The sequence below is a fragment of the Cervus canadensis genome, chromosome 11 (genome assembly GCF_019320065.1).
Source record: "Cervus canadensis isolate Bull #8, Minnesota chromosome 11, ASM1932006v1, whole genome shotgun sequence".
NCBI classification, from domain to species: Eukaryota; Metazoa; Chordata; class Mammalia; order Artiodactyla; family Cervidae; genus Cervus; species Cervus canadensis.
Window position 1 is genome coordinate 51,964,980 of NC_057396.1, and position 27,776 is coordinate 51,992,755.

At 37.8% G+C, this 27,776-nt stretch overlaps 1 protein-coding gene across 1 annotated transcript in view; it reads left to right on the plus strand.

The window, feature by feature from the left end:
• Positions 1 to 494: 494 nt before the first annotated feature.
• Positions 495 to 27,776, plus strand: part of ANO3 (anoctamin 3) — a 428,911-nt gene continuing 401,629 nt past the window's right edge. Inside the window, exon 1 of the mRNA XM_043482413.1 lies at positions 495 to 892. Coding sequence (XP_043338348.1) covers positions 739 to 892 — 154 coding nt within the window. The 5' untranslated portion in view covers positions 495 to 738. The remainder of the gene's footprint in view (positions 893 to 27,776) is intronic.

Sequence of the window (27,776 nt, forward strand, 5' to 3'; positions counted from 1 at the left end):
AATTCTTTGTTTATTTCAGATGTTACGCACTTTCAGTTAAGTGGTTTACAAATGTTTTCTCCCATTCCATAATTTGCCTTTTCATTTTGTTGATTGTATTTTTGTTGTGCAGAACTTTTTAGTTTAACTCACCATTTAATCTCCACTATCACAAGCTTATTTCAGTAAGCATGAAGACTACAGTCTCACAATCCTGACCGAGGAAATATAATTTAGAATTAACTTCCTTCCAAATTAAGACACTCCTCTGATGTGCTGCCCAGTGGAATAAAATTGCATTCTCTGACAGTACTTAGCCCCACCCAGCTGATCTTTTGTGTACAGATATGCGAAGGAGACCTAATACCAAGTTACTAAAAGCATCTCTCTGCAGCCTTGCCTGTATCTTCACTTAGCTCATTTTACTTTATGTTGCAGTCTCTCTGAGATGGGGTTAGCACTTCTATCATTTAAAGGCAGCAAGATTATCTTCAAGAAAAACAGCTCTAAAATCCATCCATCCTATTGACGTCAGTTGCTTAGGAAGGGAGTGAATACAGAAAACTTCGTAGAAAGTCAGCTCTGCATGTTTTATCTCTTTTAGATTTCCACGTGAAAACAATTACTAGAAAGCCTGGGGTTGTTGCTGATTATAAAACAGTGATTTTCCCCCTCCTGTGATTTTTAAAAATTCAGTAGTTTGAACTATCTGAATCAAAGTTTAAACTTTGATTTATATAGCTGTATAAGAATTTTGCAATGTCAACTGTGAAGTTTGAATTGGATAATCTTTCTCCTGAAGGATTCAGACATGAGCAGGCATCCAGATCAGATTTTACTTTAACCTGCTTGACTGAACTTTCTGGTGATTCTAGTCAATGGGAACTTCAGCACTCCAATTCTGTCCCTGTTGGTAAGCTAAACTTTAGATTGATATTTTGAGTATCTTAATTTACATGTGTACTTTTTAAATGCCAGATGTGTAAAAAGTAAATCTTGATGTCATTTACTTTGCAGTGGTGTAACTGATGTCAGTTTTAGTTTCTTGAGTTATTTTTTCCTGAAATATATAAATACTTTTATAGAAAAGAATAGAGGGTTTGCCAATAGAGTAAAATGTCAGAAAAAAGTTCGATGAACTAAAAAAATGTTAATGGTGAAGTAGATTTTGTTTGTCTGAACACTCAAGTCTATCATGGCTTAGTTTTGTTTGGGATGACTGATGAAATCAGGGGATTTATCCATAAACTGCAAAAAAAAAAAAAAATTCCTGCCATCTTTCATTCCTCTTTTTTATTCCTGTTTCCTTTTACATAATTATATCAAGAACAATATATGCTTTGCCTCTCTTTAAGAACAAGATAGTATTCCATTTGGTTTTGTTGTTTTATTTGGATTCTGTGTGAGCTGACAGTGTTAATAGAATTTAATGTGAAGAATTTCTTTTTTGATACCTTTGGGATTCTCAGTTTTCCTTCTTGCTCTGCAATTTTGAGTAAATAATGCTAGACACTAATAGTTTGCATTCATCAAAAATTTCTGAGGGTTTCATTTGGATGAACAGCTGTGAGATGTCAATAATAAATTGTTCTTTGTAGAAAAAAACTATATAATAATACTTAAATGTTATTCTAAAGGAAAACATTATGATTTAGTTCTTTATCTTTACTCATAAAGATGACAGTGTAATATGAATGTAAAAGTTAAGCAAAGCCTTCATCACTGTGGTTGTTACTAGACATTAATCTTTGTCCAATGAAAAATATTTGCAGAAATAATAAATTCCATTTTGTAACCAGAGGATTATTCCAAGAGAATTTGGCACGTTTATTTATTTTGAGATGTTTAAAAAGAAGCTTTATGTGACTCCCAACCAATCGCTGTTTTTTTTGTTCATAGATTCTTTGTCTTCTGTGACTTGTTTTATTATACTGTAGGCAGTTCTACAGTCAGGAGATATAACAATCTTTGTAAATTTTCTTTCCGTTGTTAGAAAAGAGGTCCCCATGTTACTGCTTTTTTCTTAAATTGAGAATCTTCTTGAGCATTGAACCTACAATTTCATAAAGTGGAAAAATCAGTTCTTTATAAGTAAATGCAGCTTTAGACAGGAAACTTAGGAAAAGAAAATTTATAAACAAAGCATTTGCCAGTTCAGTCATTTTCTTTGCGAAGAATTTTATCTTATTTCATCTCTGTCATAGCACATCTGTTTGAATGGATTGAACAGTTGTCTTCATGCAGTTGAGCTGTACATCTATAGCTTAAGTGTAAACTCAGAGCCTGGAAGACACTTCCTCATTGATATCCTGGCAGTGCCTCCAATTCAAAACAACTAAGCAAAACTTCCTAAAAACTCCTCCTCCTCCTTATATTCTTTCTTCCCTTTTAGTCAATAACTGCTTAGCATATATTGTGGTATAAAGTTTGTGTTCAGTTGTATGCATATTAGTTTATTAATAATATTTGTCTTCTCTACCTCTTTGACAACCACTGTAGCTCTAGTACTCAATAGAGTGCCTGGCAATAAAAGGTTCTTGATGTGATTCCCTGCCTGCATACCTAAGGACAGAAAGATTGGCCCTCTTCATTCCCCCTAGTGCTGATCCCCCTCGAACTGATCTCGCCTCCAGTTTCCTGTTAACAAGCCTCTTGCATGTTGACAGGCACATTTGTTATTTGGTTGCTCAGTCATGTCTGACTCTTTGCCACCACATGGACTGCAGCTCGCCAGGCTTCCCTGCCCTTTGCCATCTCCCAGAGCTTACTCAAACTCATCTCCACTGAGCTGGTGATGCCATGTAACCATCTCATCCTTTGTTGTCCCCTTCTCCTCTTTCCTTTGATCTGTCCCAGCATCAGGGTCTTTTCTAATGGGTTGGCTTTTCTCATCAGGTGGCAAAAGTATTGGAGCTTCAGCTTCAGCATCAGCCCTTCCAAAGAATATTCAGGGTTGATTTCCTTTAGGATTGACTGGATTGTTCTCATTGCTGTCCAAGGGACTCTCAAGAGTCTTCTCCAGTGCCACATTTCAGAAGCATCAATTCTTTGATGCTCAGCCTTCTTTAAGGCCCAACTCTCACATTCATGCATGACTACTGGAAAAACCATAGCTTTGACTATATGGACCTTTGTCGGCAAAGTAATATCTCTGTTTTTTAACATGTTGTCTGGGTTGGTCATAGCTTTTCTTCCAAGGAGCAAGCAGTCATCATCTGCACTTATTTTGGAGCCCAAGAAAATAAAGACTGCCAGTGTTTCCATGGTTTCCCCATCTATTTGCCATGAAGTGATGGGACCAGATGCCATGATCTTAGTTTTCTGAATGTTGAGCTTTAAGCCAACTTTTTCACTCTCCTCTTTCACTTTCATCAAGAGGCTCTTTAGTTCCTCTTCACTTTCTTCCATAAGGGTGGTGTCATCTGCATATCTGAGGTTATTGATATTTCTCCCAGCAATCTTGATTCCAGCTTGTGCTTCTTCCAGCCCAGCCCGATTCTCATGATATACTCTGCATGTAAGTTAAATAAGCAGGGTGACAATATACAGCTTTGACGTACTCCTTTTCCTATTTGGAACCAGTCTGTTGTTCCATGTCCAGTTCTAACTGTTGCATCTTGACCGGCATACAGGTTCCGCAGGAGGCAGATGAGGTGGTCTGGTATTCCCGTATCTTGAAGAATTTTCCACGTTTTTTTTTTGTGATCCACACAGTCAAAGGCTTTAGCATAGTCAGTGAAGCAGAAATAGATATTTTTCTGGCATTCTCTTTCTTTTTTATATGATCCAACAGATGTTGGCAGTTTGATCTCTGGTTCTTCTGCCTTTTCTAAATGCAGCTTGAACATCTGGAAGTTCTCGGTTTACGTACTGTTGAAGCCTAGCTTGGAGAATTGTGAGCATTATTCTGCTAGCATGTAAAATGAGTGCAGTTGTGTGGTAGTTTGAACATTCTTTGGCATTTCTTTTCTCTGGGATTGGAATGAAAACTGACCTTTTCCAATCCTGTGGCCACTGCTGCATTTTCCGAATTTGCTGGCATATTGAGTGCAGCACTTTTAACAGCATCATCTTTTAGGATTTTAAATAGCTCGGCTGGAATTCCATCACCTCCACTAGCTTTATTCATAATGATGCTTCCTAAAGGCCCACTTTACTTCACACTCGAGGATGTCTGGCTCTAGGTGAGTGATCACACCACCTGGTTATCTGAGTCATTAATATCTTTTTTGTAAAGTTCTTCTCTGTAGTATTTCCACCTCTTCTTAATATCTTCTGCTTCTGTTAGGTCCGTACCGTTTCTGTCCTTTTTTTTTTTTTGTCCATCTTTGCAGGAAATATTAGCTTGGTGTCTCTGATTTTCTTGAAGAGATCTCTAGTCTTTCCCATTCTATTGTTTTCCTCTGTTTCTTTGCAAGCTTAGGAAGGCTTTCTTATCTCTCCTTGGTACTCTTTGGAACTGTGCAGTCAGATGGGTATATCTTTCCTTTTCTCCTTTGCTTTTTGCTTCTCTTCTTTTCTCAGCTAATTGTAAGGCCTCCTCAGATAACCATTTTGCCTTTTTGCATTTCTTTTTCTTGGGGATGGGTTTGATCACCACCTCCTGTACAGTGTTACAAACCTCCATCTATAGTTCTTTAGGCACTCTATCAGATCTAATCCTTTGAATCTATTTGTCACTTCCACTGTTTCATCAGAAGGGATTTGATTTAGGTCATTCCTGAATGGCATAGTGATTCACTACTTTCTTCAACTTAAGAAGACAGTCACATAGTCCTTCATAAGTACAAGTCTGACCTATTTTCACCTTTGTTTATAATTTCTGTAATTCTTTGTGACCTCAGTTATAAACCTAGTGCTGTGTGATCTAAATATGTTTTTTTCCAAGACTTTTACAGCCTCATATAACCTACACATACCCAACAAGAATGTTTTTCACTTTAAAAGTGTGCATATTATTCTTTCAAAATAATTTCCAATAATTCTTTCCTTCTGCCTCTATTAAGATCTCACTGAAATAAAATACTGTTGTATCCCCAAATACCTATGATTAACTCTCTGTATAAAGGAATTTTTCCTGTTGCTAAACTTCTACAACATGTTTGTTCATTGTGTTAAAATTTTCACATTCTAATTATTTTTTTAAGTACATGTGCTCATGACTCCGCTCCTATTAGATTATGTTTCTTAAAGGTAATTGCCATTTCACAATTGTTTTTTGTGTCTGTGAATGATACACGTACAATAAATATAATTCAGTGAATTGCCAATTAGTGCCATATAGTTTGGGCTTCCCTGGTAGGTCAGCTGGTAAAAAATCTGCCTGTAATGCAGGAGACCCCTGTTCGGTTCCTGGGTCAGGCAGATACCTTGGAGAAGGCATAGGGTACCCACTCCAGTATTCCTGGGCTTCCCTGGTGGCTCAGACCTGGTGGCTCAGACCTGGTAGCTCAGACCTGGGTTCGATCCCTGGGTTGGGAAGATCCCCTGGAGGAGGGCCTGGCAACCTGCTCCACTATTCTTGCCAGGAGAATGTCATGGACAGAGAAGCCTGGCAGGCTGTGGTCCATGGGTTCGAAAAAAGTGGTATGTGACTAAGCACAGAACAGTATAGTTTATCTTCTAATGAATTTTATGTTATAGGTAGTATTTACTGAAATCAAATTATACATGTATTTTAACAGGCAAAATATGTGGAAATTATTATACAGTTTGTTGCCTGATAATAACAAGTACCTGGAATTTGTTTTTTATTTGAAATTTTAATGGAGCATTGAGCATTCTAGAATCTGTTGTGTATGATAAATCTTTTTATCCTATTTCTAATGGAGTCAAGTTGTATCCGTTCGTTCAATATATATTGATTGAATATTCATGAGAGTTAATGCTTAGATTGCCTATATGAAAATAAAAATAAGGTGATAATAGAAGTAGAGAAGAACTGTGTCCTTTTAATCTCAATGGTATGACAGTGTGCATTTTTTTTTTTTTTTGGTAACTTTATTTATTTATATTTGGCTGTGCTGGATCTGGCTGGGGCAAGAGGACTCTGTCTAGTTGTGTTGCGGGTTTCTCACTGTGGCTTTTCTCCTTGCAGAGCATGGGCTCCAGGCACACGAGCTTCCGTAGTTCTGGAACATGGGCTCAGGAGTTGCAGTTCCTAGGCTCTAAAGCACAGGCTCAATAGTTGTGGCACATGGGCTTTGTTGCTCCACAGCATGTGGAATCTTCCCCGACCAGGGATTGAACCTGAGTCTATTGCATTGGGAGGTGGATACTTTACCACTGAGCCAGAAGGGAAGCCCAGCAGTGTGTTTTCAGTATGCATATGTACATACTCGTAGCATGGGAAAATAAAGTATGAAATGAATGGTAGTTCCTAGAAGATTTTGTCAGTCAGCCAGTTCAGTCAGTTCAGACAGTTCAGTCGCTCAGTCGTGTCTGACTCTTTGCACCCCCATGGACTGCACCAGGCCTCCCTGTCCATCACCAGGTCCCAGAGTTTTCTCAAACTCATGTCCATTGAGTCGGTGATGCCATCCAGCCATCTCTGTCATCCCCTTCTCCTACTGCCTTCAGTCTTTCCCAGCATCAGGGTCTTTTCAAATGAATCAGTTCTTCACGTCAAGTGGCCAAAGAATTGGAGTTTCAGCTTCAGCATCAGTCTTTCCAATGAACACTCAGGACTGATTTCTGTTAGGATTGACTAGTTGGATTTCCTTGTCGCATCCAAAGGACTCTCAAGAGTCTTTTCCAACACCACAGTTCAAAAGCATCAATTCTTCAGCGCTCAGCTTTCTTTATAGCCCAACTCTCACATCTGTACATGACTACTGGAAAAACCATAGCTTTGACTAGATGGACCTGTGTTGGCAAAGTTATGTCTCTGCTTTTTAATATGCTGTGTAGGATGATCATAACTTTTCTTCCAAGGAGCAAACATTTTTTAATTTCATGACTGCAGTCACCATCTGCAGTGATTTTGGAGCCCAAGAAAATAAAGTCTGTCACTCTTGCCACTGTTTTCCGATCTATTTGCCATGAAGTGATGGGACCAGATGCCATGATCTTAGTTTTCTGAATGTTGAATTTTAAGCCAACTTCTTCACTCTCCTTTTTCATTTTCATCTAGAGGCTCTTTAGTTCTTCTTCGCTTTCTGGCATAAGGGTGGTGTCATTTGCATATCTGAGGTTATTGATATTTCTTCTGGCAATCTTGATTCCAGTTTATGCTTCATCCAGCCCAGAGTTTCTCATGATGTACTCTGCATATAAGTTAAATAAGCAGAGTGACAATATACAGCCTTGACATACTCCTTTCCCTATTTGGAACCAATCTGTTGTTCCATGTCCAGTTCTGACTGTTGCTTCCTGACCTGCTTACAGGTTTCTCAAGAGGCAGGTCAGGTGGCCTGGTATTCCCATCTCTTTCAGAATTTTCCACAGTTTGTTGTGATTCACACAGTCAAAGGTAAACGTCTGACAAAATGTGGTCCACTGGAGAAGGGAATGGCAAACCACTTCAGTATTCTTGCCTTGAGAATCCCATGAACAGTATGAAAAGGCAAAAAGATATGACACTTAAAGATGAACTCCCCAGGTTGGTAGGTGCCCAATATGCTGCTGGAGATCAGTGGAGAAATAACTACAGAAAGAATGAAGAGATGGAGCCAAAGCAAAAACACCACCCAGTTGCGGATGTGACTGGTGATAGAAATAAAGTCCGATGCCGTAAAGAACAATATTGCATAGGAACCTAGGATGTTAGGTCCTTGAATCAAGGCAAATTAGAAGTGGTCAAACAGGAGATGGCAAGAGTGAATGTCAACATTTTAGGAATCAGCAAACTAAAATGGATTGGAATGGGTGAATTTAACTCAGATGACCATTTTATCTACTATTGTGAGCAAGAATCCTTTAGAAGAAATGGAGTAGCCATCATAGTCAACAGAAGAGTCTGAAATATAGTATTGGATGCAATCTCAAAAAAGACAGAATGATCTCTGTTTGTTTCTAAGGCAAACCATTCAACATCACAGTAATCCAAGTATGCCCCGACCAGTAATGGTGAAGAAGATTTTGTTGGTCTGTCTAAAAAGAAATACATTCCACTGTCTGCAAAAGCAGTATTTATACTTCTCACTTTTTTTTAATACCTTGAAGATAACACATACCTACAGAATTTAAATAGTTCTCACCAGTCATCTATTAGGTAGAGTTTATCTTAAACTCTGTTCACTAAGAGAATCCACATTTCAGAGAAGTAATTTATTTGGACAAAAGTCATATACATATAGGGAGAGAGTGTGTTTGTGTGTGTGTGTGTGTGTGTGTGTGTGTGTATGTTGGGGAGGTGCAGAGACAGAGGGAAGTTTAAGAGTTCTTAACCTGTTTTCTGTCTCTAGTGTTTTTTCTTTCTTAACACAAGTTGGACATTAAGTTTAAAGAAAGTCACATGGGGAACATGCTTTGTTGTGTTCCAGAAATGGATTTAATTAGTAATCAGTAATGAGTATAAATTTCCTGTCTGGACTCCAGAATGCACTTTAAATGATTTGTGAGCCGGTGAGCATTTCATCATTATGGTCATCTTGGTTATCATACTTACTGTGGTGTTAGTGACAAGCACAGATATATCATTTCCTATATATTCAAGCAGTGCTTCCTTTTATACCTATAATGTTTATATGTATATATAAAACATATAATGTTTATATATAACATACTAATGTCTGACATGACTGAGAGACTGAACTGAACTGAATGTAGCACACACACACAGACACACACACACACAGACACACACACACACACACACTCTGGAGAAGGGAATGGCAATCCACTCCAGTATTCTTGCCTGGAGAATCCCCACAGACAGAGAAGCCTGGCGGGTCACAGTCCATGGAGTTGCAAAGAGTCGGACATGACTGAGCAGCTAACACTGCACTCCTCCACTATACACACACAAATGTATGTATTTACGTATTTAATTTCTCATGTTCAGCCCTATGGAGAGTTAGGTAATATTATTTCCATATCACACTACTAGTCAATCAACAGATATTTCCTACACCTTAAGAAATGTGTAGTGGAGTAATGGATCATTTTCTGCTGTGAGAACAGTGGTTCACATTTGACATATGTGCCAACATGAACAATAAGGAACAAATTTTATGTACATAAGTGCAAAGAGTGGTTTCCACTAATTTTAGATGTTTGTGAAATCTACACATCTTTAATTTTCTGTAACAATCTGTTATGCATCTACAGGTTATAAAAACTTCCTTAAACCTAATTGTGTCTTTGATTATTTTGACTTTTTGGTGATTGGCTCTACTTGATAGTTAGAGACCTGCAATTTAGGAAGCAGATCATTTGTTTATGTTGTAGTTATTGTAATATAGCAGAAAGAAGACATGACTACTGCAGACTGTAGCAAACCTGGATGCAATTTTAAAGGATGTCTTCTTCCCTTGTCTATAGTGTCTGCCTGTGTGGATGTCTAGTTCTCAATTAGATTGACTTGCTGCTCTGTCTTTACATATGTTTTCTATATCCTTGATGCTTCTGAATGTTTGCTTTTTTTGCCAGCTCCCCAGGGCCTCTTACTATTTATTATTTTTCATGAACTGTTTTTCTAGTTTCAAATTAACCTGTTGCTGTATGATGCAGACACGGCATTCCTTTAGAATTTAAGTACCTCAGTACAATTAGATAATAACCTCTTAACATAAAATCGTATATTATTGAAAAAAAGTTGTGTCAGTTATCCCAATTATGTGAAAGCAAACCAGTAAACATCCATTTGGACCAATGGGCTGCATATTGAAACAATGCTTATATAATTCACATAAGTACTGATACAAATACTTTACAGTGGTGGTAAGTATACAGTGCTAATTCTGAAGAGTTGAAGATCATTTTGTTCATCTATTATTCCTTACCAAACTTCCAGTGTGATAAAGTAACATTTTGATCAATGTGATCTATAATTCACTTAAAGGCCAATAGCATAAAATACATTTCAATGGTTGAAAGATTTTGGCCATGATAGATAGTAAAACTTTTTTCTAGAGTTTCATACAATGCAGTCTAATATATTCAAAAATGTATGTGATTCAACTTTGAAGAAGTTTGTTAATTTTATTTAATCTAGACTGTGCATGTTTATTAGACCCAAAACACTTTTACATAGAACATTTCCAACATCCTTCAAGATTTGCTTTGAAGATTTAAAGAATACATTATGTAACTAATGAAATAATAGGAACTCTAATAAAAAATCAGGATAGGGTCCCACTAAGTCACCTCAAAGTATGCCACCTTAGACAAGGTTTTAGCATCACTTCTGGATGATTTTCCTAATCTATACAATATCTAGAATAGATTAGTTGATCTTGAAGGCCACTGATAATTATAAAAAAGCTTAATAAAAACAGATTTAGAACATTTCCAATACACATCATTAAGCTTGGTAAAGCCAGTAATATAAAAATAGGCAAAGATAAAGTGTGTATTTATATGTAAGCTATAACAGTGAGTGTCAGCATATGTAATGAACTTCATAATTTTCAGAGCTCTCTTACATTTGAATTTTACATCTACTCTGTAGATGAAATCATTTTATTATTCCCATTTTACAAATAAAGAAAGTGCATATCTAACAGTGAAATTTTAGTAAGTGGCAAACCAAGGACTTAAATCCAGGCTTTTTCCAATTCCACATGTTATTGCCACTATGCTACTACAAGTATAAGTACCACTGTTGCTGCCATGATTATGATGAAAAGTATGAAAAACAACAGTATTTACTATGTTAATTGCTTTCCAGACACTTCCAGTCTCATTTTATTCTTCCAGTACTGTTCAGAAGAATGGAGAGATTCAATAGTATTGTAAACACCTATCATATTTCAAATATAGTTTTTCAATTAAGAATGGTTGAGCTGGTATCTTTGCAAGAAAAAATATGACAAGTAATTTGTTAAGCTAGGAATGACTACTTGGCCTACAGAAATTAACTGTTAACATGCTGGTTTTAAATAATTAGTATGTTCATTTCAAATGTGTTCTATATATTTGGTGAAGCACAGAATCTTTTAATAGTATTAATCATTTTAAATCATTTTTCCTGTCTAAATTAGGAAGCTTATTCAATTCTAATGATTTCTGATAAACTAATCCTAACTTTTGACCAACTATCATTAAATACTAGAAGCTGACATGATTGCTATACTTTAAAAAATTGCCTTTGAGTTATTTCCATAAGAGACTTGCTTCCTTCTCTAAATTTTTATTTTTAAAAAATTCAGATATCTTAGCAAGGTGCTGCCTGGTGTAGTGTGCATTTACAGTAACATTTTGAAGCAAACAAACATCCTTTCTGCTTTCTTTTGTTTGTAGCTGAGGATTAATTTGAAGTGATTTATTCAGTCATATTGATACTTAATACCAAAGATGAAAATGAGAAGCTGGGTCTCATGATTTCTCATCTATTGAATTTCACACTAAAGTAGTTATCTTCCCTCAAAGATTTCTTAGTATCATGTCTCCCTGATACCAAGTGAAAATAAATCTACTCTACTGAAGTATAACTGAGTCATAAAACAATTAATTGTTGTGCTTTCCTTAGAAAGAAGATTTTAAGGTCTCATATGATCTCAAACAAATGCTGTATTTTCAAGAGCATTGCACCATTCAGTAGTAATCAGAGGAGTAAACATAAACCCATGATAAATATTACACAGTATCCCCATCAAACCACATAATCACATACACAGGCACACATGTACATACACATTCAGTCACTGTGGTTTTTAGAGAATTTTGCTGTTATTTTTTCAGAAATGTTCTGGAACTCAGAAATGACTGACCACTCTGCTGAAATTCTAGTTGTGCTAAGCATAAAAACAATCTTTTTATCATCATGGGTGGTTTGGGCTTTTATCAAATGGGCTTTTCAATGATTATTTTTTGTCTCAAAAAATTAAGAGCATGACTACTAAGGATATTCAAGGGAATCCAAAGAATAGACTCTTTGTTCTCTAATCTTGGGTTATGAGGATGAGCATACAACTAATGTCAGCCCAGAAGACTATCTCTGATCAAAAAGTAGAAGACAGGCCACTCTACAAAAAGAGTTTTGTTCAGTTAGAAGTAATTAGAGGTACTAACTTTTTTGAGATGCTTAGAACTATGACCAGCTGCCACATGACTAATTATAGTTATACCAACATCACCAACTGTTCATTGTTATTAAATGTCTGCTCTGTGTCCAACTCTCTGCCAGTCTCTGTGAGAAATGTACTTGGAAGGCCCAATGTCTGCTCTAAATTGTGCTCTCTAAATCTGGTTATGAAAAAATCCATATGTTTGATTGAAACAGGTTACTGTCTCATCCTGCCAGTGTTATTCAGGGCAGGAACCTATGAACTGGGAGGACAGTGCTTTTAGAGAGGTAGTTCTTAAAGCCAAAGTGTAGCCCACAGAGCACTCACATTAGAATCTCGTAATACGCGAGTATTCTTGGATCCCATCCCAGACCCATTACATGTACACTCTGTGGTTATAATACAGAAATCTAGATTTTAGAACCTTCTCATATTACAACTCTATACGCCAAAGGTTGAGAACCAATGTTTTTGTCAATGGCAAAGAGAGATCTATTGGCAAAGGCCCCTTTCGGTGATCACTATGTTATAGCATTTTTTTCCCAGATAATTTCTGATCATAACGATTTGCAATCAACTAGAACTCTTTTGTCAGCAACTTTTGTTTCATGGCTGTTGATCCATTTATATACTTGCCAAAGTGTCTTCCTATTTTTCTTACACCTACACATCACCCTCAGATAAATTCAGATTCACATCCTTCTAAAAAGTCCTTCTTCTCATCTTTTATATAAAATATTTCATTTTCTCTATGTTGGAGGTTCATTATACCCATTTCTATGGCACTGATTTCAATGTAAAGTGTTTACTTTTTGCATTTAATCTTGCATTTAGATGGGTGTAGCTTTCAATGTAGTTTTGTCAAATAGAGAATAAACTTCTACAAGATAAGAGACATATTGTATTTCTCTTCTCTCAAGAGGGACCAACAAAGAGCTCTGTGAAAAGAAGGACCTGCATTACTTATTCCTAATATGACTTTACAAAGATGTGCCAACTGATAGAAATCTTCACTTCCTTTGTGTAATGTTTTAATATAATTCTGATCTCCTAATGGCTCTGCTTAGGGACCTTCAGCTCATTCTGTCTCAAGAAGAGCAATCTAGGTTCATATAATATGTGTACTTTGGCTGCCCTGGTAAAATGAAAAGTTAATGCTAATGTGATGTTGTAAAATGAAATAACCCCAACAACCATCATTTTGTTAAATGCTTGCTGAAAATATTCCACTAGGAATTGAGTACATCTATTATAATTCAAAATAATGATTTAAAAAGTGGCCTTTCTTTTCCACACATAAGGGATGACATGATATTTCCCCTTCTCTGTCTGCCTTAATTCACAAAAGGATTCACTTACTTACAAAACAGAAGGAGGCTCACAGAGTTTGAAGCTGAAAAAGAGCTTATGGTTGCCAGGGGTTGGGGCGGGGGAGGTTGGGGGAAGGGATATTTCGGGACTCTGGGGTGGGCATGTACACACTGCTGTATTTAAAATGGATAATCAGTAAGTGCCTAGTATGCAGCACAGGGAACTCTGTTCAGTGTTATGTGGCAGTCCGGATGGGAGAGGGTTTGAGGGGGAACGGATACATGCGTGTGCATGGCTGAGTCCTTTCGCTGTTCACTGAAACTCTCACACAGCATTTGTTAATTGGCTATATCCCAGTACAAAATAAAAGTTTTTTTTTTTTTTAAAAAAAGTGGCCTTTCTGATAACATACAGGGAGTGCTTATGTGGCCATTACATTAGTGCATCATAATTGGTGGAATTCACTGAAATGAATAGAGATAAAGATAGTTGCTGATATATAGATATCTCTCCTCAAATGATTTCTGGTGTCTTGTCTTCCTGATACCAGATGAAAAAAAATTTGCTTCAATTTTTTGGAATAAGTCTCAGTTCCTTGGCTTACCCAGCATTTTATTTTATTTTTTAAAATTAAGACTTGTAGTGAAATGTTTATGATAATGTTCTCAGGTTGACATAATGATACATCGCCTTAATCTTTATTCATAAAGCTCTTTCTGGAAAGCCACTGACAGGAAGCTCTCTCTAAAGTAATGGGTGTGTTCATATCTGAGGTATAGAGTCACACATGCTGCCTAATAATTGATGACCAATTACAGAAAATATACTTAGGAACTGCAGCTTGCAAGTATTATCTCTTTATAATAGATTCAAGATTTTCTTACAGTTAATCAATCTCACTTTAACTCCAATGCTCTTTTTTTTTTTTTTTCAAAAAAAGCAGGAGACAAAGTAGTAGGGTACAGATGTGCACTGTGAATTAATTAAGTCTGCATATATGGGTGTATTTGCATGTGTAAAGGTAGAAACAAAATTGAAAATCACTGTTTTTAGAGATATAAGCAGGAGGATAGAGGTCCAGGAGTAAACTATTCTGGAAAGAAATTTGACATTATTTTTCAGATGGATTTCAAATCACATATAGCTTTGATTCAGAAATGCAACTTCTAAGAATTTGTTTCAGATAAAATCAGGGACATACACAGAAATAATGGAGCAAAAATGCTCATTGCAGTGTTGCTCTTAATAGAGATAATGAGAACTAAGAGTCTAACAGTGTTGAATTCATTAAACAAATAAACTATACCGTATCTCCCAAGAAGGAATGTTAGAGACTCATAAAATAAGTAATGAAGAAAAAGCTGTTGGTAATGGAAAATGCTCAAGGCATAATGTTAAATGAGGTGATAAAATTATATGCAGATGTTTTATACAAGTTTTGTGTAGATATTTATAATTACATGAGATTTGAGCAAAAAATATAAGAAAACATACCAAAATAGTAAAACCTGTTAGTCCTGAGGGTTAGAATCCCAATAAAATTTACCTTTTCTTGTTGTATGCTTTCCAGACTTCCTTGATTAATCATGTATTACTTTCACAGTGATAAAAAGGAGTTACATATGAATGCATATCAGGAGTATAATCGTTTTCATATACTTAAGAAAAATGAGAAAGAGGTTACATGAAAATAGACATAGAGGGAGCTAAATTGTGCCAGAGTCCTTGGCTAAATATAGGTTTCTTAATATTTGAGAATTTTCGTCTCCATTTGACTCTCACAGCATTTCCACAACCCTCTATTCCAATCGCATCTTCATGCTGGGGCCCTAGCATAGAGGCCCACATGAAAACATTAGATGCTCAAGACACTTGTTCAAGATGTTGAGGATAGTCATCTTTAGCACTGTTTTTGCAGTCATTGTTCTCCCCAGCCCTCCAAATACCTAACCTTATTTCCAACAAAACTCTTCCATATATAGAAATAGCCAGTATGCACACATCAATGGCCGTTTACCATATCCAGGTAAAACTGCAACTGGCACTTTTATGAGCTTCATTATGTTTTACTTTCTCAGAAGAAGAAATCATTTTACAACCTTTCAAGAAAGAGGATAATTCAGGGAAGACAAAGGGGCACCCAACAAACAGGTGCCCCATCTATTTAAAGGTTGGAGTTAGCAGAAAGGAAAGAAAGGGTAAATATTGATGGCTGTAGGCATCAAAATGTTTGTGGGCATCAAAAAGCTAACAATAAGAGAGAAGAGAAAGGGTCATGTATTAAAAATTGTAACAATAGCAAAAGTATGGAAATCAACAGGAAGATAATTATACAATGGAGAGAGAATATTTTTATGTATCAGGGTCTGTTGAAACACAGAGATTTGTTAGGAAGATATTTTATATCTCACAGAATCATTGAATCAAGTTGATAAACAGGCTCTAAGCTAAGTTTTCAGGAAAAAAATCATAGAAAGTACTGATGTTTAATCATGAAAAGTGAGACATAGCTGCTGTCAACTCCAAACACATGCTACTTTTGCTGATATGCCCAAAATTTCACTTCTCCTCCAACTCTGGCACTACACAGAAAATCACTTAGTAAACAGGAAAAGTATACAGTGCTACCTTTCCAACCCAAAACTGTGCCCTAATTGGTTTCTGATTAAATCACTGCCAAACCCCTTGCACTGGGGTGGAATGAACCCCACACAGGACCCATTGCCTGAGTGGAGGCAATGCACAGATTCATCAAGAGAAGGCCACTTTGAACTTGTTTCCTCATTTGAAAAACAAGGGACTTGGAACTCTTTTCAAAGATACTTTGATTTTTTTCATAATCATTTGGTTAAAAAATAATAAGGGTCTTTGTTTGAGGGTCTACAAAGTCCTGCAAGTCATCATAAATTTGGAATATTTATTGCTTAATATAAATTTGCATGCTGGAGAAACTCATCATTGGCTTCTGATCTCCCATGTTCCTGTGGCTATGTTTTCACCCCTACTCTTGTGTCTTTTCAAAACTCATAGTGCTGCCTGACTTAAGGGTACTTTTCATCTAAACCAAGGGCATTGGAGAAACCATTACTTATCCCTTGAGTCAGCTGTGGTGGATGCTATTACTGATAGTGGCATTTCGCCTGTTCTTAGATGACCAATGAACTCTACTCTCTTGTTTCCCATATTTGTATCTTACACATTCTGAAATTTGAACTTTTTGCTTGTTTTTTGCTTTTCTTTGTGCTTTGTACTTTGCTTTTGCTTGATCTGTGCTTTTTCTTGGTTTATAATTTGAGTTCACAAAACTCAAATATACTTGTTCATGTTATCTGAAAATTCTGTGCAGAAAGTTCTTGCTTCAGTTTGTGAGTAGAAAATACAAATCATAATGATAATCTTAGATTTAATAGTTTCATTTTCTATTTCTTATAAGTGAATCCAAAAGTTGCTAGCATTTATGTTTGTAATTTTTTGAACTGTACTAAACTGAACAACAACTTCTGATATGAGAGTTGACTACCTAGAAATGGGATTTAGCAGATAATCTGGTACCCTATATAAAGTAAAATTGTTATTCCTCATATAAAGCAATAGACAGGGAGTCGCTTTAGACCCTAGAATCAAGCTAGAGTCCAGAGGTTGCGCTGATATTTCTTAGTCATGTGACTTAAGAAAATTTCAATGAATCTCTGTGTGTTTCTGTTTCCTCATATAAGGGTGTAATAAAAATAATCTCTACTTCACAGAATAGTTAAGAATGAGAGTGAAAGTTGGTCAGTTGTGTCCAACTCTTTGTGTCTCCATGGACTGTACAGTCCATGGAATTCTCCAGGCCAGGATACTAGAGTGAGTAGCTGTTCCCTTCTCCAGGGGATCTTCCCAACCCAGGGGTTGAAACCAGATCTCCTGCATTGCAGGCGGATTCTTAACCAGCTGAGCCACCAGGGAAGCTGAAGCCCATAAAAAACATCTCTGTTTCACACAGTAGTTAAGAATACTAAGTGAAATAATACCAAAAAAGCATTTATCACAATGCTTAGCAGTTAGCCTATAACTATTAAGTATCTGGGCTTCCCTGAGCTTTAGTTAAGAATCAGTTCAGTTCAGTCGCTCAGTCGTGTCCGACTCTTTGCGACCCCATGAATCGAAGCACGCCAGGCCTCCCTGTCCATCACCAACTCCTGGAGTTTACTCAAACCCATGTCCATCGAGTTAGTGATGCCATCCAACTATCTCATCCTCTGTCGTCCCCTTCTCCCCCCAATCCCTCCCAGCATCAGGGTCTTTTCCAATGAGTCAGTTCTTCGCATGAGGTGGCCGAAGTATTGGAGCTTCAACTTCAGCATCAGTCCTTCCAATGAACACCCAGGACTGATCTCCTTTAGGATGGACTGGTTGGATCTCCTTGCAGTCCAAGGGACTCTCAAGAGTCTTCTCCAACACCACAGTTCAAAAGCATCAATTTTTCGGGGCTCAACTTTCTTCACAGTCCAACTCTCACATCCGTACATGACCACTGGAAAGACCATAGCCTTGACCAGACGGACACTTGTTGGCAAAGTAATATCTCTGCTTTTTAATATGCTATCTAGGTTGATCATCACTTTCCTTCCAAGGAGTGTCTTTTAATTTCATGGCTGCAATCACCATCTGCAGTGATTTTGGAGCCCCCAAAAATGAAGTCTGACACTGTTTCCACTGTCTCCCCATCTATTTCCCATGAAGTGATGGGACCAGATGCTATGATCTTAGTTTTCTGAATGTTGAGCTTTAAGCCAACTTTTTCACTCTCCTCTTTCACTTTCATCAAGAGGCTCTTTAGTTCCTCTTCACTTTCTGCCATAATGGTGGTGTCATCTGCATATCTGAGGTTATTGATATTTCTCCCGGCAATCGATTCCAGCTTGTGCTTCTTCCAGCCCAGCGTTTCTCATGATGTACTCTGCATATAAGTTAAATAAGCAGGGTGACAATATACAGCCTTGGCATACTCCTTTTCCTATTTGGAACCAGTCTGTTGTTCCATGTCCAGTTCTAACTGTTGCTTCCTGATCTGCATACAGGTTTCTCAAGAGGCTGGTCAGGTGGTCTGGTATGCCCATCTCTTTCAGAACTTTCCACAGTTTATTGTGATCAACACAGTCGAAGGCTTTGGTGTAGTCAATAAAACAGAAATGGATGTTTTTCTGGAACTCTCTTGCTTTTTTGATGATCCAGTGGATGTTGGCAATTTGATCTCTGGTTCCTCTGCCTTTTCTAAAACCAGCTTGAACATCTGGAAGTTCTCGGTTCATGTATTGCTGAAGCCTGGCTTGGAGAATTTTGAGCGTTACTTTACTAGCATGTGAGATGAGTGCAATTGTGCGGCAGTTTGAGCATTCTTTGGCATTGCCTTTCTTAGGGATTGGAATAAAAACTGACCTTTTCTAGTCCTGTGGCCACTGCTGAGTTTTCCAAATTTGCTGGCATATTGAGTGCAGCACTTTCACAGCATCATCTTTCAGGATTTGAAGTAGCTCAACTGGAATTCCGTCACCTCCACTAGCTTTGTTCATAGTGATGCTTTCTAAGGCCCACTTGACTTCACATTCCAGGATGTCTGGCTCTAGGTGAGTGATCACACCATCGTGGTTATCTGGGTCATGAAGATCTTTTTTGTACAGGTCTTCTGTGTATTCTTGCCACCTCTTCTTAATATCTTCTGCTTCTGTTAGGTCCATACCATTTCTGTTCTTTACCAAACCCATCTTTGCGTGAAATGTTCCCTTGATATCTCTAATTTTCTTGAAGAGATCTCTAGTCTTTCCCAATCTGTTGTTGTCCTCTATTTCTTTGCATTGATCACTGAGGAAGGCTTTCTTATCTCTTCTGGCTATTCTTTGGAACTCTGCATTCAGATGGGAGTATCTTTCCTTTTCTCCTTTGCTTTTCACTTGTCCTCTTTTTACAGCTATTTGTAAGGCCTCCTCAGACAGCCATTTTGCTTTTTAGCATTTCTTTTTCTTGGGGATGGTCTTGATCCCTATCTCCTGTACAATGTCATGAACCTCCGTCCATAGTTCATCAGGCACTCTGTCTATCTGATCTAGTCCCTTAAATCTAGTTCTCACTTCCACTGTATAGTCACAAGGGATTTGATTTAGGTCATACCGGAATAATCTAGTGGTTTTCCCTACTTTCTTCAGTTTAAGTCTGAATTTGGCAATAAGGAGTTCATGATCTGAGCCACTGTCAGCTCCCGGTCTTGTTTTTGCTGACTGTATAGAGCTTCTCCATCTTTGGTTGCAAAGAATGTAGTCAATTTGATTTCAGTGTTGACCATCTCGTGATGTCCATGTGTAGTGTCTTCTCTTGTGTTGTTGGAGGAGGGTGTTTACTATGACCAGTGCGTTCTCTTGGCAAAACTCTATTAGCCTTTGCCCTGCTTCATTCCGTACTCCAAGGCCAAATTTGCCTATTACTCCAGGTGTTTCTTGACTTCCTACTTTGACATTCCAGCCCCCTATAATGAAAAGGACATCTTTTTGGGGTGTTAGTTCTAAAAGGTCTTGTAGGTCTTCATCGAACCATTCAACTTCAGCTTCTTCAGTGTTACTTGTTGGGGCACAGGCTTGGATTACCGTGACATTGAATGGTTTGCCTTGGAAACGAACAGAGATCATTCTGTCATTTTAGAGATTACATCAAAGTGCTGCATTTCAGGCTCTTTTGTTGACCATGATGGCTACTCCATTTCTTCTAAGGGATTCCTGCCCACAGTAGTAGATATAATGGTCATCTGAGTTAAATTCACCCTTTCCAGTCCATTTTCGTTTGCTTTTTCCTAGAATGTTGACATTCACTCTTGCCATCTCCTGTTTGACCACTTCCAATTTGCCTTGATTCATGGACCTAACATTCCAGGTTCCTATGCAATATTGCTCTTTATAGCATCGGACCTTGCTTCTATCACCAGTCACATCCACAACTGGGTGTTGTTTTTGCTTTGACTCCATCCCTTCATTCTTTCTGGAGCTATTTCTCCACTGATCTCCAGTAGCATATTGGGCACCTACCGACCTGGGGAGTTCCTCTTTCAGTATCCTACCATTTTGCCTTTTCATACTGTTCATGTTCTCAAGGCAAGAATACTGAAGTGGTTTGCCATTCCCTTCTCCAGTGGACCACATTCTGTCAGATCTCTCCACCATGACCTGTCTGTCTTGGGTTGCCCCACACGGCATGGCTTAGTTTCATTGAGTTAGACAAGACTGTGGTCCTGTGATCAGATTGGCTAGTTTTCTGTGATTATGGTTTTAGTGTGTCTGCCCTCTGATGCCCTCTTGTGACACCTACTGTCTTACTTGGGTTTCTCTTACCTTGGACGAGGGGTATCTTCTCACGGCCGCCCCTCTTGACCTTGAACCTCGAGTGAAATAATACCAAAAAAGCATTTAGCACAATGCTTAGTAGTTAGTCTATAACTAGTAAGTATCTGAACTTCCCTGCTGGCTCAGATGGTAAAGAATCTGCCTACAATTCTGGATACCTGGGTTTGATCCAGGGGTTGGAAATATCCCCTGGAGGAGGGCATGGCAACCCACTCCATTATTCTTGCATGGAGAATCCCCCATGGACAGAGAAGCCTGGTGGGGCTACAGTCCATGAGGTCACAAAGAGTCTGACATGACCAAGCAACTAAGCAGACACTAAAAATTTAGGAAATTTTGTTAAGTACATTATGCAAGGTAACAAAGTAGGTTATATACTATCATGGTGTTCCACAATATGATGACTGACCATGTTCTGGGGATTGTAATCCATATGAGACAAATTGTAGAATCTGTGTAGTGAGAACTGAGCTTCTCAATTTAGGTACAGTTTTCCACAGGGATATATGACTGTGCAGAGAATTAACATCACACATTTCAGGAGCATTTATTTGAAAAGTAATCTTATGAAATTTTAATATTAAAAAGGAAAATTTGGTAGGAAGTGAATAAATACCTAGATTAATTTGTATAATAAAATGTTAGATTTCAAAGAAAATTCCTGTTAACCTAGAGATGTTTGTGGGCATTTGCTTTTCTAACATGAGAAACATTTCTAGAGAAAAGTTTGTGAGGCACTGGCAAGAAAACAAAGCAAGAAAAAAAAATGTATTGGCTGCATCAGAATCCTGGTTTCTGCTGGTTGGTTGGGTGTTGATGGCCCATGATAATGGGCTTCCCTGGTGGATCAGATGATAAAGAATCTGCCTGCAATGCGGGAGACCTGGGTTTGATCCCTGGGTTGGGAAGATCCCCTGGAGGAGAGCATGGCACCACTTCAGTATTCTTACTTGGAGAATCCCATGGACAGAAGAGCCTGGAGGGCCACAGTTCATGGGGTTGCAGAGTCGGACATAAGCGCACACAGCCCCATGATGACAATGGTGGTCAGTGCTTTTTGTGAGGTCAAATGTCTTGGGTTCAGTGAGGCCATGTTAGTTTTAGCATTTACATAGTTGCATTGACATTCAACATTGTTCTCTTCTCAGGATATCATCAGGAGAAGCTGGGAATTTTATAATACTTCACTTAAAATGAGATTGGGAAAGGGAGACTTGAGCTTTTTTCTGTGCTAGTTATTAAACTTGCCTTTTGCTCCCACTCTAGATCAAAGTAGGCAGAAGGCAGTTTAGGTCAAAGCAGGCAGGAGATCATCCAGCTTTTGCAACATGAAGAGTAATATTATGCTTAGTGACATAAGTCATACAAAGAAAGACAAATAATGTTTGTGGAGTCTAAAACATAAACTAACATGCTTAGTCACTCAGTTGTGTCCAACTCTTTGCGACCCCATGGACTGTAGCCTGCCAGGCTCCTCTGTCAATGGAGATTCTCCAGGCAACAATACTGGAGTGGGTTGCCTTGCCCTCCTCCCGGGGATCTTCCCAACCCAGGGATTGAACCCAGGTCTCCCACATTGCAGGTGGATTCTTTACCATCTGAACCACCAGAGAAGCCCATAAACTAATGAATATAACAAAAAAGGAACAGACTCACAGAGATAGAGAACAAACTAGTGGTTACCAGTGGGAGAGCAGAAAGGGAGGGACACAGTAGGGGATTAAGAGGTACAAACTACTATGTATAAAATAAATAAGCGATAAGCATATTTGTATGGTACAGGGAATGTTAGCCAGTGTTTTATAATAACTATAAATGGAGTGTAATATTTATAAACTGTGAAATGATTATGTTGTACACCGGAAACATAATATTGATAATCAACTATACTTCTGTAAATTTAGAATAAATTGAGGTGATCTAGGTTTTCAAAATGGGATGTCTTCTCTTAATGTTGAATAATGTGTTACATAAGGAAGCTGAGATACTAGTGATGTTCAGGCATTATCTGGATTAGCTTGACTGAACTGTACTTGTCAATGGGTAGAGATAGATCTATAATCTTCTCTTATGTGAAAATATGAGAGTGGGACCAAGACAGCATATGTAGCTTGTCTAAGATCACACAAATAATTGGATACAGAGGTCAGTCTATAATCTATATTTTACATTGTCAAAACTGCAAGTGTCTTCTAATTCCAGGGGCTCATGATGAATAAGAGGCACGGCATGGACTTCATCATAGGAGGCTCTGACTATGATTCAGAGACACAGTAAATTTCAGAACTTGTACAAGTTACTTAATAATTTTCTTCCTGTTCTCAGTGGGATATCCACTTTACAGGCTTGTCTATGGGATGAGAAAATGTGTGAAAAAATACCATGTGCAGAGAAGGGACTTAGATAAGTGTTTAATAAATATGTGACGTCTCCCTATTCCCATTTTCAGTGTTTTGCCTACTTATTTACTCCCTGTGGCTTCTCAAACGAAAAATTGCTGGGCCATTCATTAATTGCTATGATAACTAAGGATAGTGAATCTGAAAACCACAAAATATTCTACAAATACCTATATCACTGTGAGTTCCCTTCTTAATTCTTGCAACTACATGCCTTTTAGATCAGATTTCCTTGAGAGTGATTTATGACTAATTTCAAAAAGACAAAGATATGGGAATATTCATCTAAACATTTCTAATAATACAAGAATCTTGTATTATCATTGTTGGTTTATTGTCCATTAACATTGAAGAAATTATCTTTCCCCTTTATCTACTCTGCCATTGTTTGCGCCAAAATTCTTATTGGATTCCTTGGTAGATAAGCACGATTCAGTGCTTTATTTTTCTTCCTTTCCACTGAATATTTGGCTCCAGCCAGTCAAATTTCAGAATGCACGTTCCATTTCCAAGGCCACAATAGAAACAAGTCTTGAAACAGAAGGACATAAAGAAGAGGTCAGTTCTGTAGGGGAAACCAGAGTGTGGATTTTTGAAGTTATCTAACTTCTACATCCAACATGCTACGTATTTCATAATTTCAAATGAAATACTATAGAATAATTGTAGAGAGCATGGTCATTTTTTATTCTGGCTTTGTCTTGAAAGTCAAATGAAGCTGTTCTCAATTTATCTTATGTCCTTATTATATGGATTCTTTAAAAAAGTTTTTAGAAAAATAAAAATAAAGTAAATTAATTTTTAGAAAGTAGCATCTTGTTAGCTCCATAAAGTAAATATGCTAACTGTCTTAAATTTGAATTGAAAGTGACTGTTTATTTCCTCACAGAGAAATGATGAGGAGAAAGAATAGGTGAAATTTTTGGAAGCTCCAGGGAATGAATTGTTTATTTATGGATCAACAATATAATGTGTGACCTACTAAAATGTAAAAATTGTATAATACAAGGATAGAAATTAATTAAAAGGTGATTAAAACATAGTATCTTCTTTTAGTTGACTATTAGAGAAGACATTCATTACATTAACACTCACTGAGTAGCCTTGTGAGTGTGTGTGTGTGTATATATATATGTATATATATATATGGAAATACATTGTATAATATATAAATATATGCAATATACAATGTACCATGTGTAAGTGTTCTTTGATACACAAGCAGTAATATCTGTGTATATGTGTGTGTGTACTGCCTGGGCTGGTATCAACTCTATTTTTCTTGACATTCTAGACATCACTGCATCCCTTGGCTCATTCTTCTTATCGTGAATGTCCAGAATTAGCTAGAGCTGTCCTTTCAGTCTTAGGCTCTTGTCCTTGTTTCACCCTGAATGTGATCAGTATTAGGATCTTGATAGATGGCTACAAAGAAGGAGAAGAAAACTAAGAAAAAGGAGAGTCTGCATGAGTTTTGCAGTATAGTCACTGTGTGGATGTGTCCATGTCAGTTTAATTTTAGTCTTTAGTTTACTGAAAGTTAAGCTAGAGAAGCATCTCTTCCTGGGCTTACAGTCTGTGCTTCTATGTCATAATATCTCTTTATCTGTGTTAGTCCTCCCCTAGTGTTTCTATATACCCTTCCCAGATCTGGACTTGGCCACTGTTTTAAATCCTCATCCACACTAGATATTCATCCTCCACAGATGTCAAATTCCTGCATTCTCTACACCTCATGCCATCTTACTCAGCCCTACCTGTTGGAACATCGGTAGCTCATGCATAACTTCAGCCTCAGTATTGCTTAGGACTTTCACAGAATATGGGACCATCAAACTGATGGGAATGAGCACACCCTTTCACCTCCCAGGTCCAGTGAGGTAAGAAGTGGTGGCAGTGCTCTTCCCTCTTCCAATATAAGTGGTCAGGTGTTAGAGAGCAGGAAGGAATTTAGGATCGTTTTGGAAAGTCAAATTAGAACTTTAATATTGTACCTCAGTCTCATGATGAATTAATTAAATTTTGCTAAGCTGTCCTGGAAAGCTGACACACGGTATTGCACCACTTTTTAAGCAGAAGGAATTTCTATCTTCTGTGCAGTGTAGCTTAGAATTTAACCCTCAGCAGCACACGGAGAAGGCAATGGCACCCCACTGCAGTACTCTTGCCTGGAAAATCCCATGGACGGAGGAGCCTGGTAGGCTGCAGTCCATGGGGTCGCGAAGAGTCGGACACGACTGAATGACTTCACTCTCACTTTTCACTTTCATGCACTCAAGAAGGAAATGGCAACCCACTCCAGTATTCTTCCCTGTTGAATCCCAGGGATGGGAGCCTGGTGGGCTGCCGTCTATGGGGTCTCACAGAGTTGGACACGACTGCCGTGACTTAGCAGCAGCAGCAGCAGCAGCACACAGCTGCTTTAAAGTTGAGAGTGATTATTGAAGGGAAAAGTGGGGTAACTGTTGATTATAGTGTATGTCAAAGGAAAAATCAACAATTGAGGATGTATGTTCTGGACTTTCAGAAGAATAGATCAATATGGCCCAAAGAGAGTAGAAAATGAAAGACATTTTAAAGTGGGACAGACTTTTTATAAAAGAAAGGAGAAGGTTGTTCTCAGGGGATGCAATGACATAGACTGACCACAGAATATGATGTCTTAAAAGCATTCACTTGTGTGTCTGTATATGCCTATGTTTGCTGGTTTGTTTTTTGCCAGTCCTGCATACATTCCTCTTTCTTTCAGTATGAATACTCTGGATTTCTCTTGGGAAATGAATCCCTTTCCTCCTCTTTGATAATAAGGTTTATACCTCTAAACTGTGCCCAAAGTCAGCCTTCCTTCCAAGTATTTCAGTTATTGGGCCAATGAATTTCTTATTGGTTATCACTCATTTGATTTGACTTTTCTATCAGGTGCAACAGGAAGATTTCTCAAAGGTAGATATGTACATTTCCAGTTTGGGGTAGGATAATGATAAGAAATGATCTGCTTAGCTAGATTAGAAGATCCTTGTTGTCAGATGGTGGAACATGGATAGACTGGATGAATGTTGTTGTTCAGTCACTAACTCCTGTCTGACTCTTTGTGACTCCATTGACTGCAACATGCCAGGCTTCCCTGTCCTTCACTGTCTCCCAGAGTTTTCTCAAATTCATGTCCATTGATTTGGTAATGCTGTCCAACCATCTCATTCTTTGTTACCTTCTTCTCTTCTGCCCCCCAATCTTTCCCAGCATCAGGGGCTTTTTTATGAGTCTGCTCTTCACATCAGATGACAAAGTATTGGAGCTTCAGCTTTAGCATCAATCCTTCCAATGAATATTCAGGGTTGATTTCCTTTAGGATTGACTGGTTTGGTCTTCTTGCTGCCTATGGATAGAATAGTTAGCCTTAATGATAAATTAATAGTATTAGCCTGTGTGGATGATAGAAACCCTGCTATTTGAGTGAGACCCATTTTATCTTTCCTCTTTTTTTCTAGTCAAGACCTCATAACAGTAGGCTGGGCCCATAGCCAGACAACCATTCTTAACTCATGGAAGTCTAACAAACTCTGGCCTTAACCTCTGCTCTCTAGGTTCCTGACTTTATATCCTTTTGCATCTAAAATAGATGGAAACTAAGCCTCATGTAGAAGCCTAATGTGTCCCCAAGGCAACATTGAAGTTTTCTCTCCCTCCCACTAAAGAGAAAATTTTATTTAATTGTAGGAGGAGGAGGAAGTGGCTAATCTTAGACTGTTTACAGAATTCCTCCAGGGGTCTCAGATTTGCCTAGCCTGATTCAGTTCTATTTCAGGGTGAAATCCATGTGGGTACTTCATGTTCCTGTTTTTTTGTTTCATGCAGGCATGGAATCTAGGCATAAATTTATGCTTGCATAACCACTGAGAAATGACATATTTAACCATCTGGTTAGGAACTGGGACAAAGATACTTTTATACTCTTAAGAAGCTATGACTATAGAATTCATTGATATTAATGGTATCCTGTGTTTCTATATTTTCACGGTATCTTAATGGATTTTATCTTCCTTATATGAGGAAATTGATTTTTTTCTCAGTGAATGGTTTTAAGACTAAAAACATAAGACCATGTGGTTCTGTATAATAGTTGCAACAGTGTACATTCTTCCCTCAATGGAAACTCAGCCAAATTTCTTTGAAGAAACATTCCCTTGCCACATTCTAATCATAATATTAGTAGATAAAAGCCTTTTCTCTGGGAGTTTGACTGATCCATGACCATAGAATGTCTTACTTATTTAGATATGCTTGTGCAATTAGAGTGGATATTAGGACTTTAGTTAGGATTTCTGGGCTTACTGTTTGGGTTTGAGGAAAGATCTGAGGCTAAACCTGAGACCGGAAACAGTTATGCCGTGAGAGCCTGGAGCTGTCAGGGCCTGTGTGTGGAGCATACTGAGAAGTGGAATCGAGAGATGGAGAGTACTGTAATCTTTGAGTGTTAATCAGACCCTCATTGAAGCTGGTCTGAATCCAGAAATCAATTAAATTAAGTCTGTTATTTTTTAAAACTA